The sequence below is a fragment of the Panthera pardus genome, unplaced genomic scaffold (genome assembly GCF_024362965.1).
Source record: "Panthera pardus isolate Hobbes unplaced genomic scaffold, ASM2436296v1 HiC_scaffold_20, whole genome shotgun sequence".
Taxonomy (NCBI): Eukaryota; Metazoa; Chordata; class Mammalia; order Carnivora; family Felidae; genus Panthera; species Panthera pardus.
The window spans coordinates 73,816,407-73,835,735 of record NW_026526766.1 but is presented as its reverse complement, the minus strand read 5'-3'; the positions used below and the strand labels follow the sequence as shown (position 1 = coordinate 73,835,735).

The following is a 19,329-nucleotide window of genomic DNA, read 5'->3' as shown; positions in this document are numbered from 1 at the left end:
AGAATCGGTGGGAGAATCCTATGAAGTTCAGCTACCATGCAAGTAAAAGGGTCTCAAAAAATGTTGCTTTTGGGGGGAACATTCTCACTATATGTTCTGTCCCCAGCACCTGGCGCATGGTAGGTGTCCAATAAAGTTTTGTTGACTGAGAAATGAATGAGCGGCCTTGTCTCACACGCACGTAGGAAAACGGCACTGAGCACCTCAGACCCGGTGTTGCCTTCTCGGCCACGCGCTGCCCGGCTTTCAGCTCCGAGGAGCAAATAGGTACGTGGCAGGGAGAAGGGGCCACTAGAAGGAGGAAAAAGGGGGAGGTGGAAGGGGCAGATGAGGCATGGCCCTGCTGGTGGTCCCTGTCGTCATAGGGTGGGCAGGGTGGAGAAGAAGCCACAGCATGCCCGGGTTTTCAAGGGTCTTGCCTCCTCTATGCTCAGGGGACTCCGGAATCCATTCACTTGATAGCAACACTTGGGGCAAGAGGGGAAGGCTCTGGTTGCCCCATCCCAGACCAGCAATGACTCTCCAAAGCCCCAGACCTCGGCCACATCATTCACCCCCTGAGCTTCGAGCTCCATATCTAGGAAGTGGCAACGCCTGGTCCTGTGTCAGGCTCCCAGGACAGAATCTGAGCAAACTCCTCATGGATGGCTCTGGAGGCAGGCCTGGGTGATGGGACAGGGCCCAGCTGACATAATCGAAGTAAGTAAACTGGCCCTACCCTGCAACTTAAACTCTGGGAAAACAGGCCCAGAGAGGTAAAGCCATTGGCTCAAAGGGACACAGCGCGGAGAGACTCAGCCCTCCATGAAACTCCAAACAGGAACAATGGCTGCCACTACTGACAGAGCATTTACTATGTGAGGAGCATAGCATAAAGACCTCATGAGCTAGAAGCTATTTTCCCTATTTCTCACCTGGGAAAACTGCAGTGCAGAGGCTTTGAGCCAACAATGCCCCAGGACCTTTGCACCTACTGTTCCGTAAACCTGGAAAGCTCTTCCCCAGGTAGCCACAGGGCTCCCATTCTCACTTTATTCAGGTTTCTCAGGAAGTAAGGATTCCTAGATCAAATTATCTAATAGTCTGTACCCCCGTCTCCCTACCCTACTCTGTCTTAACACTAGGCACCATCTGACATTCATTCTTTCATTGTTCATTCTCTTGTTCAATCGTTGTCTGTCTGTCTGCCCATGAAAATGAGAACTTTGTCTTGCTCACTGCTCAGCACTAACTATAGTGCCTGGCCCACAGTATATACTTAATATTCACTGGATGGATGGATGGATGGATGGATGGATGGATGGATGGATAGATGGATGGATAGATGGATGGATAGATGGATGGATGAATGGATGGATGGATGAATGGATGGATGGATTGGTCTCCTTGCCCAAGGTCACCTAGCTTGAGGAGCAGATCCAGATGCCAGCCCAACCCTCACAGACATCAGGTCCTTGTCCTGAAGCCAGAAGCATCACGTGCTACTCCTTTGCTCAGATCCAGGTGTCGGGTGTGAGACCTCAGGGCACAGAGGGGCTGTTGGCCACAGGGAGGTCTAGGTCTGAGGGAGAGATTTCCCTCTAGTCCTTGAGACAGGACCTGGATCTTGCTTCCCTTTATATACCTCACTTGGCCCCAGAGTGTCCAGATCCATACACTAAAACAGGTAAGTTGCCCATGAACATGCACGTCAACCCCAGGATCACAGATGTGCCCTTTCTGGGCACCACTGAGTGCTCCTGGCCCCCTTCCAGCCACCTCTCAAGTCCTAACCTCTTCCACAGTCCCTTCTCCATCAACCACCAGCAGAAGGAAGCCCAGACCCCAAGCTGACAATGCTTCCGAGTCTAGGGATTACACTGTAGGTGGCCACAAAGGGCCTTAAGCCGCCAACGGAGGTTAGTCTGAAAGAAATATGCCTCAATTATAGTCCAGGGTCTCCCTTAGTTGGCAGCAAGGACACCGGATATATCACTCCACCTCACGGGGGAGCCTCGGTTTACCCTTGTGAGTAATGGGGATCATTGGAATTAACATCTTGCCCATCTGGTGAAGATTCTAGGGCATTCACTTTTTACACCATTACTACCAGCCAGTGAATCTGAGAAGCCGTCTTGATCCACCATTGAGATCAGAAGCCCTAGAGACTAATGGAATTGTTAGAATCCCGGTTCTGTTGACTGTGAAACTGTGGGCAAGTTACTTAACCTCTCTGGGCCTTGGCTTTCTCTTCCTGTCCCGCAGATGCCCTACGAAGGGGAAGACAATTTCCTGCCACAGTGGAGAATCCTGGGCAAAGCCGGTGAACTGGAGGTTACTGCCAGCCCCTCTTGGGGTCACACCTGTTGTGAGCCTACCCACACACCCCACCGCCTACTTGTGTGCACACGAGTAACACTGGCCACCCCAAGACAGCCTGGAGACTGAGGGTTTTCCTTGACAGGGGCGCAGACACTGGTCTAGCCGTGATCCCCCAGTCTGAGCAGGCCCATGGACACTAGTAAGCCACACAACAGAAGCCCCCACTGCACAGCAACGGTTACACACATACACACAGATGCACCATCCGGGAGGGGCCCAGAGCCACGGCACCCCCCAGTTCCAGCCAGGCAGCAGCTGGCCAGTGTTCTGGCAGTGGGGACACAAGGCCCAGACAGCCCCACATGCTGGCCCACACACTCAAAGCAGAGCAGTGGCCGGGCAGACAGAAGCAGAGAGCGCCCACGCTGCAGGTGGACGGAAAGTCAGATTCACCCATAGAGTCTGCATAATAGACACGGAAAATCTTTACCGGCCTACCCATCTTGCCCCTCTTGCCAGGAACGCCAGGCAGGCCCTGTAGGGGAGAGACAGGGAAGAGATCAGAGCAGAATTCCACAGGGGACAACCAGCGTTGCCCCAAATTGGCCCCAGAGCCACCCACGAGAGGAAGTCGCGGACGACCTCGTGCACAAGGCCGCACACAGCAGGTGCCAGTTACGTGCAGGTCAGAGGGATGGTCCTTACGCTCTACGGGGTTGGGGGCTGCATGGGCCCGGGCTGGGGAGATGCCTAGGAGAACACCCGGCGTTCCTGGTATTCAGCAGGTGCTCCCGCTGCCCTCCCGAGGTCTTGGTGGTTGGTGAGGTTACAAGTGGGATCCCAAATACGGGCTGAGGCTGGGAGGGACAGGGAGGAAGGTGCCGAGGCCTGCGGGCCATGGGGTCTCTGCCATTGCACCACGAGTACACGTAACTGTAGACAACGGGTACCCATAGGAGTATGGCCGTGTCCAAGAACACTTTATAAAAGCAGACGGCTGGCAGGATCTGGCCCACATGCCCCAGTTTGCAGACACTTGGTCTGGAATATAGAGTGGGCCCATTTCTCGTTTGCTGAAAGCCCTTCAGAAGCTCTCCAGGCTCTCAGAATCGAGTCTCCTTCCTGACCTCGGCCCTGACCGCCCGTACAACTTTGCCCAGGTGCTCCATCCAACCTGTCTCCTACCACTCCGGCCTCGCGCTCAGAGCTTCGACTGTGTGGACTGTTAAACTTGCCAAGTTATCATACCTCCCCGGACTTTGCACACACCATCCCTTTATGTATGGAAGGTGTCTGCCCTGACTTGACCCCCTGGCAGCTCCTATTCAACTCAAGGGCACCTCCTCCAGGAGGGACTCCAGGACTTCTCCTGGAAGAGGGAGCGGGTAGGTGGGTGGGACGTAAACAGAGAAGGCATACTCACTCTCTCTCCATCAGACCCCGGCAGGCCGAAGAGCCCTGGGAGTCCAATGTAGCCCTAGGAAAGAGCAGGTAGGGGGTCAGAGGGACCGAGCGGTGGGGTGTGGCTGGCCCGACCCGTCCCCGCAGCCCCTCACTGCCCTCCCACGCCCAGGCTCCTCTTCCTCGCTGGTGGCAGCGGCGGCTCCCGTGGCTCCTCGATGACACAGGCCTTGAGGCAAGTGTATATGCCCATGGACTGCATGGTGCTGGCTTCCACGATGTAGTCCAAAGGCACATACCCTCACGCCAGGGAAGGGCGCGGGCGCTCGCGGCGGGGAGGCCCGCCCCGCACCGGGGCTCCCGGACCTGCAGAAAGGAAGCTCTCGGCTGGGTTAGAGGCTAGAGCGGTAGCAGGTTCCACCCGCTCTGAGGGACCCTGCCGTCTGCCCGTGGCTCCTGCGATGCCTCCTCCCAGGCCTCAAAGGCCCTGGACACGGGGCTCACACCCAGCCGTGGCTGCCTGAACGCCAGCAGTCCCGGTGGCTGCCACTCCGGCACGCCGATGTCCCGCCCGGCACACGTATGCCGTGGCATTCAACCCACCCAAGGACACCGCACACGGGCTGTCTGCTCCCCCAGTGGACCGACAAGGAAGCCACACAAGTAGTCAGCGGAGCCGGGAGCCCACTGCCCTGACATGCACCTGGTTTTCTACCTTCCGGCCTCTATTCCAGGCGCCCTCCACCTGCCCTGCCCACCCCAGGGACGGCAGAGCAATCCCTTCCAAGCCCAGCTCCAATGCTCTCTCTCCTCCGGCAAGCACCCCTGCTGCCCCACGCCAGAAACCATCTCTTCCCTCCACCCACACACCGCATTTGCTCCTCAGTCAACAGGATTTACCACTTTCTCCGATGTATCTTCATTATCTGTGTCCATGTTTCATGTCCTCATTAGCTTGGGAACTTCTCAAGGGCAGGGGACCCAGCCCAGAGCTCCTATCATTATCTGCACTCTCTAGATCTTTGTGGAATGATTTAATGATAACGCTAACAAAAGCTAACATTTGCTGAGCACAAACTACGTGCCAGGCCCAGTTCTCGGGGCTTTGCACGCAATGAAGCATCTACCGTGTCCTCACTACACCTGCTCCCCGGAAGCAGGCATTACCAGTCAGCCCCCTGTAAAGGTGTGAACAGTTAGACCCAGAAGTGAAATGACTCACCCAGGGTCACACGGCTGGACTATGATAGAACCGGTATTTGAATTCGAGTCAACTGACTCCTCCTGGGCAGGCCTCCTAACCCCTCGGCTACACTGCCTCCCACAAATGAGCAGCCCACACAGTCTCACAGCCATCCCTTCTTCCCAAGTAGGTCAGGAGGTCACTGAGCCTCCTTCCTGGCATTCTGGTAAATATCCATCACTGTAATGAGGGACACTTATTGATCCTGCCGACCAGGGCCTATATCCCAGGTTTACAGATGAGAAAATGAGCTCAGAGAGGTCCAGCAACTTGCCCAGCACCCCACAGCTGCTGAGGGCCACAGCAGGTCTCAAAGCCAGCCGCCCGGATTCCAAAGCCTGCGTTCTCTTTTATAAATATGGGGCCGGTGGTGGCGGGGTTGGGAGGGTGGCTTGAGTGGCCCCGGCTGATCCAGGGTGCTCAGCGCCCTGTGACCCAGAGAGTGGGGTGCTGGGGCCAGATCAGCTCTCTCCCCACAGGTGGTCTCAAGATGCCATCAGCATGGCCAACAGCAAGCAGCCCCAGATGTCATCAGCTTGCCCCTGGGGCCACGGTGCATGGGAACAGCTGGATGAAGGAAAGGAGGCCCAGCATCCCAGGACAGGAGCCTCCGCAGCCCCCGCTGTCACCAGCACCATCAACATTGTCACCGATATCACCACACAACGAGGACCTTGCCCACCTCCCAGATGCTCTAACAGCCACATGTCAGCCCCAGGGATTAAGGTCCAGACTGTGGCCATAAATAGCTTTGGCTCAGGAGTGGAGGCCACATCACACCTGATCCGGCCTGACCAAGGTTGTATGACCCATCTGCTGAGCATTCTTTGAGAGGCAGCAGTCTAGTCCTCAGGACACCGGGTCCCCATCCCAGCCCCACTGTAGGCATGCAGAGTAAACCGGGGCGCCACGTCCCGACCATGAATCCAGTTTCCTTGTATGTAGACAATGGGATTCCACCATATCATCTCTTCATCTTTCAAACTCCATTTGCCCTCATTCAGTGCACCCAGAACCTTCTCTCCATGGCCCACAGCCCACTTGGGAGCCCCCACCCGCTGCCCCTCTTCAGTAGCACTTGCTTCCAAATTCCTGGTATCTCCATAACTATGCTCGAGGTAGGAACGGATGTCGCTCCCATTGTAAAGATGGGCAAAGTGAGGCTGCTGGCTACTCAGGGTTTGCTCCAGGAGAGGGAGAGCAGATGTTCCATTAGCCTCCGGGCCTGAGTAGCATCACCCATCAGCCACCCCTGCTCTCTAAAAAAGGGTGGTCTCCCCAGACCTCAGTCGGGAGGGGAGCGGGAGAGAGGCCTCTGAGGATTCTAATGGTGACGAAGTAGCCCTAACTTAGGTCACCTAGCACTTGGGATGTGCTGGGGGGCATGGCCAGCCCGGGCCTGGTTGTGGCAGCCGGGCCCTGGCCGAGCACCCAGCAGAACCTTTGCTGCCCAGTCTGCCTGGCACAAGAGCCAAGCGGTTTACCTGGCTCAAGGATCCCCCATCACCTGCCCGCCCTGCCGCCCTCTGCTCTCCAGAGAGCACTCAGGTGCGAGGGCAGAGCCCCAGCCCCCCTGGCAGACACTGTGTAGAGACCCCCGCAGCCCTGACCTCCCATCAGGACTGCTAGGGGGGCGGGTACTGACCTCCCAGGGCCCCACCTGAGTGGCACTTGCCAAAGCCCACTTACCCGGCTGCCTTTGGGGCCAGGGTCTCCTACCGGTCCGGGTAACCCCTGCAGCATAAAACACAGAGGGGCAAGGACATATGGAAACGTCCTACCTGCTGCCAACAACCCAGGGCAAATCCTGTCTCCTTTGGGCCTCAGCTTCCCCCTCTGTAGAAGGAGAGTGGGCTTAGACCTGCGGTCTTCACCCTGAGGCCCTCACCTCTTCGTCAGAGTCCCAGGGAGTAGCCAGAGGTGGGGGGGAGGGGGACTGAGTGGGAGGAGCCTCTGGAGCCCCACCCCCACAGCACCAGAGGCCTTTCTTCTGTTCTCTTTGAGCAACCTGTGCCCTACTGCCTTCAAAGAGAGGGTTCCTTGGTCCAGCCCCCTGAACAGCCCTTTCTTCAGTGCCCACCCGGTGGGCGCAGCTCCTCAGCCCCCAGCCTGCTGCCTCCCTCTGCCTGGGGGGGGCACCCGTGGCCATCTCCACACCACCATGGCCACCGAGCTTCCAGAAGCCATATACTGCACCTGCCTGCCAGGGTAACCTTTGGCCCCTGGGCTGCCCTCAGGTCCTGGCTGCCCCTGTAAAGGAACGAAGAGAAACATAAGGAAAGGAGAGGACCTTGCCCAGCTCTGAGTCTGGGGGGCTGTGGGAGACTGAGGCTTACAATGGACAAAGAGAAGGGCAGGAATGTGAGATGAATCAGGAGGAAGGGGAAGCCACCAGCCTGCTGCACAACCCGCACCCCCCCCCCCCAGCCCACCCCTCTGTGAAACCGGTCAGACCAGCTCAGGAGGACAAAACCCCCTGTGCTAGCAGCCCAGGACTGAGAAAGCTCTGAGGAGCCCTGGCTGGCTCTCCCACGCTGGCAGGAGCTGCTGTTTGACTTGGGCCAGCACAGCCCAAATTCCTGCAAACCCCGTGGCGACATGTATAATATCCCCTAACATCGCCCGGAACAGGCCAGCTATTCATGGCTCTAACTGGAGTCGAGTGGCTCATGCCAACGCCAGGCCGGCGTGGACTCCAGCCCCTTCAGGCAGCTGTGGCTGGGGGAGAGGTGGGGTAGGGTTGGGGCCCCAGCAGGATGGGAGGCAGAGCTGCCTGGCTCTGGGGCTCACTCATGGAACCGGGCCGGGGGAGGAGGCCAGGGGCAGGCAGGGGCTGGAGCGGGTGGAGAGCAAACAGGGCAGAGCTGGGGCCGCGGCCCTCACCTGTTCTCCAGGGTGCCCCGCCGGTCCAGGATAGCCCTTGTGTCCCTGTGGGGGGAAGAAACGACATCAGCCCGGGGAAGGCACCCCTGGGCCTGTGGACCGGATGGCAGAGGCCCAGCCTCCCTGCCTGCCTTTTCAGCACTGCCTGCTCTGTGGACGTCCGGCAGGGGTGCAGTGTGTGTTCAGCGACCAGCGAATGGACACATGTCCATCAAGGTTGGTAGGTTGCTGCGGTTTCCTCTGCCACCAATGGCTCTCAGACCAGAAGCCATCAGTAGAGTTGTTCGCCCTTTTGGCGGGCTTTGGGAGCGGAACTGGGATACGGCACGTGTAGTGGAGTGATGCTGTATCCCAACCATCCTTTCCAAATCTGAGCCCGTCCAAAGCCAGGGTGGAGTGATTTCTCAAGGGATGGGTGGGCCAATTAGGACCTTCAGGTCTGGGATATGCTCAACCACCAAGTAATGCTGGGATCTGGGTCAAGACCTGCCCCTCCTCACAAGCCCCCTATCAGAAAAGATCTCACATATACCGACCAAATACATTAACCAAAATACATTAACCCGCTGGTCCCAGCTCTCATTCCGGGGAGGAAGAGGCCACCCAAATGCCTGAAGGACTCCGGCAACGAGCGAGTACTAACCCTGACCCTCTGTCCCCGTGGTCCACGGCCAGGTGTCTAGATCAAGAATCAAACAAGTGTGTGCTTTCACGTGGCCCTAGGGATGAACCACTCGAGCCATGTCCTAAGACTTAGGGGCTCTCTGAAGGGAAACCCCAGACTTCAAGCTTCCATCGCCTTAGAGCAGCTGTAAAATAAGACGAGGCAGGGGTTTCCATTTCAGAGAGGGCAGCCACACAGATCTCCATTAGGCCCCCTCACACAGAGAGCCCAGGGCTTGGTTCAGACACTAGCCCTCATCTGCTGTGCAACCCTGGTGGGTTTCTAGCCTTCTCTGGACCTTAGCCAAGGGTGTTAGCTCTGGTGTTTGAGAACTCCAACGTTCTACGGCTCCCCCAGAGGGTGATAAACGAGATGAAGCCTGTGGACCCCCTCTGTGAACTCCTGTTCACCCAAGACTACACCTCCATGACCTCCTCTGGCCCTTATGACAGCCGGACGAGGTGTGGGGCAGGGGGAGGCAGGGATTCCCATCTCCATTTTACAGAGGAGAAAACTAAGCCCCAAGAACTTGCTCTGAGTCCCACTGCTAAGAAGCAGAGGGTTCACACTCACCACTGGCTCCTTCTGACACCCGAAGCCACCTCGGGCATGTACAGTTCATGCATTTACACACACACACACACACACACACACACACACACACACACACACACACACTCAGCACCACCCGCAAGCCCCCGGGAAGCAGGACTCTTAATTACAAACAGCAGAGTTGGTTTGATCCAAGACGTTTGGGGAGTTTACAAGCATTCCTCCTGTACCTACTCATACCTCAGGACTGCTCAGCGATATGATTACATCTCATTTGGGGCCCATGAGGTTGATGCAACATGGGAGAGTTTTCTACCCGGGGCACATGGTCTTTCCCCCGTTGAGCAAACAGAAGCATAGGCTACAGCCGGCCGCTCGCGTGCAGAGTGGCTAAGATCTCTCGTTTCGGGTTGATCTGGAACCATCCTGCCTCGCTACTGGATGGCCCTACGAGCTGGAGCCACTGAGGTCACCTCTCTGAGCCTTGCTTTCATCTTTTGGAAATGGAAATATAAGGGTTGGCCTATGGATCACATGACACGTGTGGAAAGTGCCCAGCACCGTGTCTGGTGTTGAATTCAAGGGCCTTGTAAAGACCAGCTGCTGTTACCATCATGACCTTCCTATTTCATTCATTTATTCAATGAACACTGAACTTCCATGCACTGGTACCACTGTAGGCATGGGGTGAGTGAGAAGACAACATCCTTTGCCTTAATGGAGTTTATGGTCTAATTAAGGTGATATAAAAACAAATAAATATAAAAGATAATGTCTGCAGGAGGGGCAAATAAGGAGTTGTTGTGTCCGTGGGCGGAGAGTTTCAGTTTTGCAAGATGGGAAAGGTCTGGAGTTGGGTTCCACCGTGATGTGAATGTACTTAGAACTACCGAACTGCACCATTAAACACGGTTAAGGTGGTAAATTTTATGTGGTATGGTTTTTACCATGATTAAAAATAAAAATTTTAAAAATGGTGCACCCATGCTCGTGACGAACACTATGAAGAAAAGTGAGCAGAGTCAGACGACAGAGAGAGGCTGTGTTGGGGACAGAGTGGGACCACAGGTGGGCAGCAGGGCAGGCTACTTGAAGAGATAAATGAGCTGAGCTAGCTCTGGGCGGAAAGGTGTTCCAAGCAGAGGGAACAGCAGGTGCTAAAGACTTGAGGCAAGAATGCTCTCTGGTGGGTTTGAGGAAGAACAAGATCTATGTGACTGGAGCAGAATGGGTGAGGGGTGAGGCTGGGAGGTGGTGGTTAAGAAGAGGCCAGAAGCCAGAGCGCAGAAGGCATTAGGATGGCAGGAACTCACAGGGGGATTTGGAGCAGGGACGTGTCATAATATGACACATGTAATCGCCTTTATTAGCCTCTCTCCACTTGGAACTTGCACGTGAGGAAGAGCAAGCAAAGCCCTGCCCACGAAGAGCGGAATCGAGTCTTGAGCTCAGGCTGTGTGATTCCACTCAGGCAACTGCCTTCTCTGAGCCTCACTCTGCAATTCTCAGCCGGCCTCGGGTTGCTGCAAAGAGCCAATGCAATCACGGGGCAAAGATCCCAAGAGAACCATGAAAGGGAACCAGGGAGTCCCTGAGCATCACCAGCTCTTTTGGCTTCCCCTGCAGCCAGAAAGAAATCGCTAGAAAGCAACACTTCAGCAGAGAAGGACCACCAGTGAAATCTCAGAAGATTTCAAGTAAACCCTTTACTCAGGACACAGAAAAAAGGAAATGAATGATCTTCAGGGACGTGGGCAGTGACCTGCCCTTTGCCTGGCCTGGTACTAAAGCCTTAAATAAATACATCCGTTCATCAACTCCTTGCAATCACCCCCTAGCAAGTAAGAATTACAAGGCACACTTGCCAGATGAATAAACAGACTCAGAGAGGTAAAGAGACTTTCCTGAGGCTACACAGCTTCCCAGGGGCAATGCCAGGCTGTGACTCCAATCTCTATATCCTAACCACCCAATCATGGGATAAGACATACTTACCGAGGCCCAAGGCCCACCTAGAAGAGCCACAGGGCCACACAAGGAAAGACCCCCTTATAGACCCTCGTCCCTGGGATAGAGCATATGGATCATTGCAGCATTACTAGGACAGAAGACAGTCATGGAACCCTGGAATATCTGAGGTGAGAGGGACCTAAGCCATCAATTTGACCACCTTTGTCATTGGACAGGCCTGAGAAACTTCCCAGGGGGAAGGGACTTGGTCAAGGTTACTTAGCAAGTTATGGTCAAGCCCAGACTGTTCCCTAGGACTCGAGACCCACTGGGCTGTGCTTTGTCCAAAAGGCCACGATTCCTAGGTCTGTCCCAATCATCACACCCTAAAGGGCCTTGAACATTGCCGTGAACACCCATTTCTCCTGTCTGGCTGAGAGCAGCAGAGACTGAGCACAGCCAAGGCATGGGGTGAGGGTGGGGGAGGTTCCTATGCTCCCTGGAAGTACCTTGACACTGTTTACCAAGCTGGGGCCAGCCAAATAGCTTCAAATGACAGGGCCCCAGGACCTGGAAGAATCTAAGCCATTATCTTCTCCTGGGCCCCAGCAATTATGGGGTGGGCAGTAACCGCAAGGTGGACCCACGGGCAGTGATTTCCCCGTGTGCGATAGGTGCGTGGCTGGTACTAGGGGAGAGCAGATGCTTCGGGGGAGCTCCAGGGACCACGGAATCTGTAAGGGGCCTCTGGCTGCCCAGCAGGCGGGTCTCCACAGGACCCGTGTTTATAATAGAACTCGGTCTATATTTTGGTTGGGGAGCCAGATTAATCATTGCTTACAATGCACAAGGAGAAACCAGACATCACCTCACTGTTGCTGCAGACAGTCTCCCCGTCGGCCGGGATGCTATTTGGGCTTTGGGCAGGGAGGGTGGAGGCAGGGGGTCCTGCTTTTGCCTGGGGGTCCTGGGGAGCAATGCGTGCCTAGACCTCAGCCATTCCTCCGGGCTCCACCTCAGTGTGTGCAAGGTCCCAGCTTCTCCTGCAGTAAAATGGAACTCACCATACTTGCTTAGCACTCCGGCAAACTCCTCACCAAACTTCTCTATTGCCTCAGCAGACACAGCCCCATTTAACAGAAAGGATCAGCGAGGAAGAAACACGCCAGGAGGCAGAGTGACTCATTACACGGTACTGGCCAAGTCCTTGCTCCTCTCTGAACCTCAGTTTCCCCAGCTGGCCTCTTAAAGCATTGTGTTAGGGTGCCTAGGTGGCTCAGGAGGTTTAGCATCTGACTTCGGCTCAGGTCATGATCTCACGGTTTGTGGGTTCAAGCCCCGCGTCGGGCTCTGTGCTGACAGCTCAGAGCCCGGAGCCTGCTTCGGATTCCGTCTCCTTCTCTCTCTGCCCCTCCCCCACTCGCACTCTGTCCCTCAAAAATAAATACACATTAAAAAAAATCATAAAGCATTGTGTTGGCTCAGAAGTTGTAAGATTCAAAAGTGTGTGGTTTGTCCAAAAGCACAGTCCCTCATGACACAGCCAGGCATCTGACAGCAAAGTCTGCTCAGGGGGTACCTGAGACAGGTCGGGCAGGAAGACACAATTTCTGTATGGCTCACGCATTCATCCACTGGTTCATTCATTCAACTAAGGTTTGCTGAGCCCCAAGGATGACCCTGTGTTACGCACTAAGAATACACTGGTGAACAAAACAACCTCACTCCCCGCCTTCTAGAAGGTAACACATATTAAGTGGAATGAGGGAGAAGTACCACATGCTAGGACAGTGTAGACGGCCAACTGAAAGGGGTGGCATTGTAAATGGGCTTGAAGGAGGCACTGGATTAGACAGCAGAACAGGAGTAGAGCAGCGGGCAGGGGCCCCTGAAGCCCAGGGCAGCCCAGCAGCAGGGGAGCCTGGAGAAGGTTCTTGGCAGGGGCTCTGCATGGAAGTGGCCAAGTCAGGGGGCATCAGGAAGGCCCGTGGGCAGGGTGACGGCTGCAAGAGGGAGCCGGGAGGAAGTTTCAACTGAGTACCAATTTTACCATGAGTCACGTCTACGTGGGGCCTTGTGTTAAGGGAGATTCCGAGGCCTGCAGATGCGTGTGTCCGGCACCGTGCTAAGCCCCACACAAGGAAACAAGAATGAACAGGTCCTCTGTGCACTTGCTCCAGCTGACAATGTGACAAGGACACCAGTGAGTCTCCTGCCGGAGTCCCAAAGGGGCTGAGAAGATGGGCTGGATGGTCAGAGGGCGGAGGCGTGATTTCTGCCTGGGGGTGCTGGGGAGGCGCTCTTGGAGAAGACGGTGTTTGAGAACAGGGTCGAGGTACAGATGCGTGAAGACGAGTGTGGAAGAGAGAGCGTGCCAAGGGCAGGGAGGCAGGGAGGTCCAGGGCACGTCGGATCGGGAGAAGGGCTTCTATGCCGCAGAGTTGCTCTCGGCCTCGGCTCCGCGGCCACTGTGGGCTGTGAGTCTCTGCCGTGGAGGCTGTGAGGCTGTCCTGTGCATCGTAGGATATTCAACAGCCTCCCTGGCTTCCACCCGTGAGAAGCTAGTAGCCTCCCCCTCCCAGCTCTGATGACCAAAACTGTCTCCAGACATCGCTACCTGTTCTCCGGGGTGGGGGGCCACATCACCCCAGCTGGGAAGCGCTGCTCTAAGGGAAGAAAGCAGGAGGGTCAGACTAGGGACGGCACAGGACTCCACCCTCCCAAGGTGCAAATGGGGGTCTGGGAGCCTTCTTGACTAGCGGAGGGTGGTTACCTGGTAACCAGGCTAGATGATGGATGGGACCAGAGGGGCAAGACCCTCGGTGTTTTTCCTTCGTGGTCATCACGATCATTTGTTCATTCAACAAATTGGTGTGTGGTACCTACCGAGCACTGGCCCCATGCCAGATGTGACATTTCATTTCATCCAGCCTCTCTCCCTGAATCCCAACCACTCCCTGACGCAGCTGAGGCCCAGATACGTGAGGCCACTTGCCCAAGCTCGCACAGCAGGAGAGGGGACAGAGCTGGGTTCCGTCCGGGTCTCTCTGGCCTGGTCTGCCGGCCTGCCCAGCCCATGGGAATTGGCCCAGCAAAGGCCTTCAGCAAGCTGGACGGCAGGCAAATGACCCTTCTCAGGTGGGGAGGTTCTTTGTCACTTGATGGTCCCACTCTTATTTGAGAAGCTATTTCAATCGGCATTGTGCAGACAGAAAGAGCTTGAAGGTCAGAGACCTGGGTTCAAATCCCAGCTCTGCGGCTTAGCGACCCTAGAAGGTATTTCCATTAAATCAGTGGCCCTCGGTCTCAGCTGCAGCTAGGAATCTTGTACCTGGGTCGCATTCACACCAAATGAACCAGAATCTGTGCGGTGGGGTCCACAGCCCCCCCACTGGTTCTAAGGCACAGTGGGGCTGAGAAGCACCGTTATAGACTTCATTCTCCATGAGGCCCTAGATGAGTTCATTCCCAGGGTCAGTATGGGGCCCGGTACCTACGTCTATATTTGCTAACCGATTGGAAGAATGAATGAATGAATGAATGAATGAATGAATGTCTATTTGAGCCTCGGTTTTCTCAGCTGTAAATAGGCATAATACGGCTTTAACTCTTGGAAGCTATTGTGAGACATCAATATGACCAAGGACAGTCCCTCTTTGCACACCCTCTAATTTGTCACACTATTGAATATGGGAACCCCCCAACCCAAACTCCCTTTCTCCTGCCGATTTTTGCCCATTCGCCATTTGTCCTTCTATTTTTACTGTTTTTCTTTTTATTATCTGTCTCCCTGTCACACACACAGGGACGCAAGCTCTGGGGAGGACAGGGATTTTTGTCTATTTGTTCAGCCCCCCGCCCCATGCCTTGCATCCTGCCTGCCACGGAATAAGCATTCTACCAATGCTGTTAAATAAATGAATAAATAGGATAACTGGCGTCACACTGAGGTGACAACCAAATTTAATGTGCTGGTGAGCAAACAGAACGCTAACTTCACCCCTCACCCGCTGATGTCCCCTTTCCCCAAGGCTCCCCACTCGAGATGATGCAGGAAAGCCACGCAAGAGGATCAGGATGAAGTGGCTGCTGTTGTCACCAAAGACGCTCCTGGGAGGAGAGAGTGCTCACCAACAGTGACGTTTCTAGGTGCTATTCTAGCCCATCAGCCCTCCTCCCCGGCTCCCACCACTTGGTCAGGGGTCCCTGCCTTGGGACCCGCGCTGCCCCGTGCTCTGCCCACCTCCCTCCACAAGCAGGTGACCCTGGTCTGCCACAGACCAAGCTCCTGCGTGTCAGCCTCAGCCAGGGACTGAGGGCCTCGGCGTAAATGGCTTTGCCAGTTTTCCAACCGCACGGAGGCTCTTCCTCAGCTTAGAAAAGACGCCTCTCCCTTCTCAGGTAAGCTGGTCCCACTCGGATGGGGGCCCTGGGCCCCCTCAGACATCTGCTGAGAGCAGGGAGCCCTGGAACCCAGGCAGGAGCTAGTCTAGTCTGCTTTTCCCATCTCCTGCCACCTCTGCTGGACTCCCACCCCCACGCAGAGCGAGACCACCACTGGCTGCTTTATGAGCCGGTGCTGGAAAGAGACTTTTCCACTCACACCTCATCCATCAGAAAGTACTGGAGCATGGAGGGGAAGCGAGTGGGGAGAGGGAGTCCCTCTGTGTTCTCTGAGCCAGAAAATACCATGTTTCCCCAGCTCACAGACAGCCACGGACTCCTGTCTGGGTCTGGCCTCTTCAGATTTATGGCGTGGCCTTAAATCTGGCCGCGGAGGGTGAAGGGGATGCAGGGGACGTGATACTCCAAGTCCCCCTGTGCCACAGGGACCCTCAGAGCAAGGACAAGACGGAGCCAGGAGATACCACATCGGTCCAGGTGAGAACCAGATGGCCCAGAGAGAGGGTGGCTGCAGCCACAGCTGGGAGCCAGAGCGGAAGCTGAAGACACGGCTATAGGCCGATGTGCCTACTGGAAACCCCATCAGCGATCTTGCAAACAGTAGTGGACCCTTGACCTACATCATCCACCCCCACCACCCCCGTTTCCTGAACACCTACTACGCGCAGGCCCTGTGCTCGGCTCATCAGGGAGAGTGACAAACCAGATTCGTACACCCTGGCCGGTGAGGCTAGACTTGGAGAGGCGGAAAATAACTAAGATGGGCCAAGGGTCCTGGAGCAGAGTGGAGGCTCCTGGCCTACAGGCTGGGGCTCCAGGGGGACTTCCTGGAATAGGCACTAGCATTGTCAGTCCCGGAAGATGAGAGAAGCTGAGAAGCTGGGAAGCTAGAGAGAAAATCCACTGGACAAAGCAAAGCGTTGAAACCAAGGTGTACCTTTCGTCCAAGAGGTCCTGGATTCCCAGAGAGCCCAGGCAAGCCCACGTCGCCCTGCAAAACACAGACAAAGGGGTGAGGCAGGGGACAGGAGCAGAGACCCTCGTGAAATTGCAGGTGTGCCCTCGTATGGCCAGCTGTCTGCGAACAGGATTCCTGGAGGCCCAGAGGCCTCTGAGGGGCGTGAGGGCGGCCGAGTGGGCAGATCCCCAGCCCCTCCCCACCAACCCAGTCACTCCACTTGACCTACTTCATACACTGGACTTTGGCACAAGCTAGCATTTAGGGAAAGACGTGCTGCTAAAACCGTGTTTGAAAACCACTGCCCCAGGGGACACACAACTTGTCTGTCCCGTTCCGATCTGCCCTCTCTGCATTCCTGAGACACCTTCCCTTCTGCCCATTCCTCATCCATGCTGGGCAAGGTAGTCACCCAGTAGGGGGCACTTCTGCCATGAGACCAGAGAACAGACAACCCAGGAGCAAGAGAGAAGCCCGGGCCCCCGGACTTTGTCAGACCCGGCTACAAATCCTGCTCTGCACCTGACCAGCTGTGTGACCTCCAGCAAAGGCTTCTGAGGCCTCTGTTTTCTCATCTGCAAGCTGGGCCCATCGGTCCTGTATGACAAGGTTTCAATGAGGAGCAAATGGGCATGGATGTGGATGTCTGTACCTAATAAATGTTTGCTGAATGAAACAATTATCAGGGAGGGTGTGAAGGAATGAGCCACTGTTCTCTTGGGGAAATCAAAGGGAGCTGCCTCTTCTGTGTGGCCAAGCACAGGGGGCTGGGTTGAGAAGCAGTGTTCTGTCCATCAGGAGGGCTCCTGGGCTGTGTCCAGAAGGAAGCCAGACAGACTCGCGTGTTCCTTCCAAGATACGTATGTCTGAGTGCGGGGGGTCCTTAAAGTCTGGGTTCCCCTGTTCCTACCTGTCCTGTGCTCCTTCGAGCCCCTTAATCAGTTTATGGAGGGGAGTGCTTCAGGGATAGATGAAGTCCTCTGGCCTAAGCGTTCTCTCTTCCCCGAGAAACTCTGGTCTCATGGCCCTCAGAGCTAGGGAGCCCTGAATCTCTGGCCCACCTCCTAGAAATCCACAGACCTGTCCACCCGAATTAACCTCAGAGGGGATTCTGAATGTCTGTTGGAAGCTTCCTGGCTGTATGCTCCCAAGAAGCTTCTGGATGCCAAGGGTCACCTGGAGGGCCCCGCAGAAATGCAGGGCATTACACAAAAGGTCACTCACCAAGGGTTTGTCCATAGGCCAAATCTTTTGTTGGCTTTATTGGCTGCAGCCCCAAAGAAGGTACAGGGAAAGACCTTGGGTTTGGCATGGGGACAGCTGAAGGACTTCAACGCAAACACCAAACCACACTCTTCCCTCGCCACTTCCCACCCCTGCCTCTGTCACACGGCGGTCTCTGCCAGGGCGTGGCAGTTTCCCTACTGTCTTCTCCCCCGCTTCCCTCAATGCTGGGGTCCCTGGAAACCTACCTTTGCCCCATCGTGGGCCTTTCCTGGTGAGAGCCCTGGGTCCCCTTTCTGTCCCTGAAACAAAAACAATTCCACTTTGGCCACCAAGTCATCTAGAGAGGCCAGCTCCCCACAAGCTCTGCTCAAAGCCTTGCCTCCTACTAAAATGCCCTCCCATCCGTCCCCCCACCGTGGCTCACACACCTCCAGTGGGGTCTTCTCCAGTTCAATTCCTCCCTGTGCTAACACCTTCCGTAGCTCCCTACTGACTGCATGATGACACATCCAAACTCCTCCTTGTGTGTCCCACATCTTCTGTCATCTGCTCCCACCCCTCCTCTGCAGACCTGGCTCTCTTTCCAGCAGCCAAACCCACAGACAGGGTCCCTCTCCTCCTCGCCAGACCACAGCCCACCCTCAGCCATGCCCTGTGCTTCCCCGCTGCCCGGTCATTGCTCAGGCAGTTACCCCCACCTAGAAAGCCAGTCCTCGACCCTCATTCACCAAGCCATAGACATTCTTCAAGACGCAGCCTGAACGTGTCCTCCCCAACCAACCGGTAGATCTCTGGGTGCCGAGTCCTTGCATGTGTGTATTGCTAAGACCGCCTCCGGGCTTGTTCCCCTGAGCTCTCAGACCGCTTCTCAGAGACACATCTAAGACACATGACCGATTCTCCTTGAATTTCCGGTACACTCACCTCACTATTCTCTAATTACCGAGGGTCGGTGCAGTAACACCCACTTACATCTGTGCATTGCCCTCTACCATTTGCAAAGCCCTCATCTCATGAGATCCTCACAATAGCCTGAGGAAGCGGGTGAGGGAAGCGCTGTGACTCCCTGATACATTTGGGGAAACTGAGGCTAGAAGAAGGAAAGGGACTGTCTGAGGCCCCAAGATGAGGCACTGGCGGAGCTAAGACCCCTGAAGTCGTCATTCCCAGATCTGTGTTCTGGGATGCCCTGGGACCCGATGAGTTAGAAAAGATGGTAAACTGGGGAGAAGCCAGTGAGCAGAGGGTGCCCGGTCAGAGACAAGCACCCTTTGTGTCTAGCATACGGAAGCGTCCCCATCGTGAGGATCCTGGCTCCCAAGAGCCTGGGGCTGAGGGAAAGGGCCCGTGGAGTTCGCCAGCTGCATCTCTTACAGGGCTGCAGAGTGCTCCTGGCTGCCAGCCTGGTCCTTTGGCCCAACATGGCTAAATTACTCAGAAAACAGTCCTTTGGAGAGTCAGTCCACCCTGATGTCACCTTCCAAGAACCCCTGATCCCTGTCCCTCACGCTCACTCCCACGCTCCCTCCCCAGGCTGGGCCCTGAGTCAGAAGTCCTGGGGCGAAGGCACGGAATCCCAGAGGCCCCTCGGGCAAGTCACTTCACTGCCCTGAGCCTTAAAACGGGGGCTGCCCAGGACACACGCACACACAGACACAGACACACACGTGCGGGAGGACACGTGCACCCTCACTCAGACATGCACATGGGTGCACGCACATACGTGCACGCTTCTGCGCACAGGCA

General features: G+C 55.7%; 1 protein-coding gene across 7 annotated transcripts in view; it reads right to left on the bottom strand.

Moving 5' to 3' along the window:
* Positions 1-19,329, bottom strand: part of COL27A1 (collagen type XXVII alpha 1 chain) — a 141,158-nt gene that overhangs the window by 87,961 nt on the left and 33,868 nt on the right. For 6 of the 7 annotated variants that reach the window (XM_053908216.1, XM_053908214.1, XM_053908215.1 and 3 more), the window contains exons 6-12: positions 17,829-17,882; positions 16,336-16,389; positions 7,829-7,873; positions 7,142-7,195; positions 6,635-6,679; positions 3,725-3,778; positions 2,792-2,836 (exon numbers count right to left, since the gene is read on the bottom strand). In XM_053908216.1, the coding sequence (XP_053764191.1) occupies positions 2,792-2,836; positions 3,725-3,778; positions 6,635-6,679; positions 7,142-7,195; positions 7,829-7,873; positions 16,336-16,389; positions 17,829-17,882 (351 nt within the window). The remainder of the gene's footprint in view (positions 1-2,791; positions 2,837-3,724; positions 3,779-6,634; positions 6,680-7,141; positions 7,196-7,828; positions 7,874-16,335; positions 16,390-17,828; positions 17,883-19,329) is intronic. The other variant, XM_053908217.1, reaches the window with a different exon arrangement.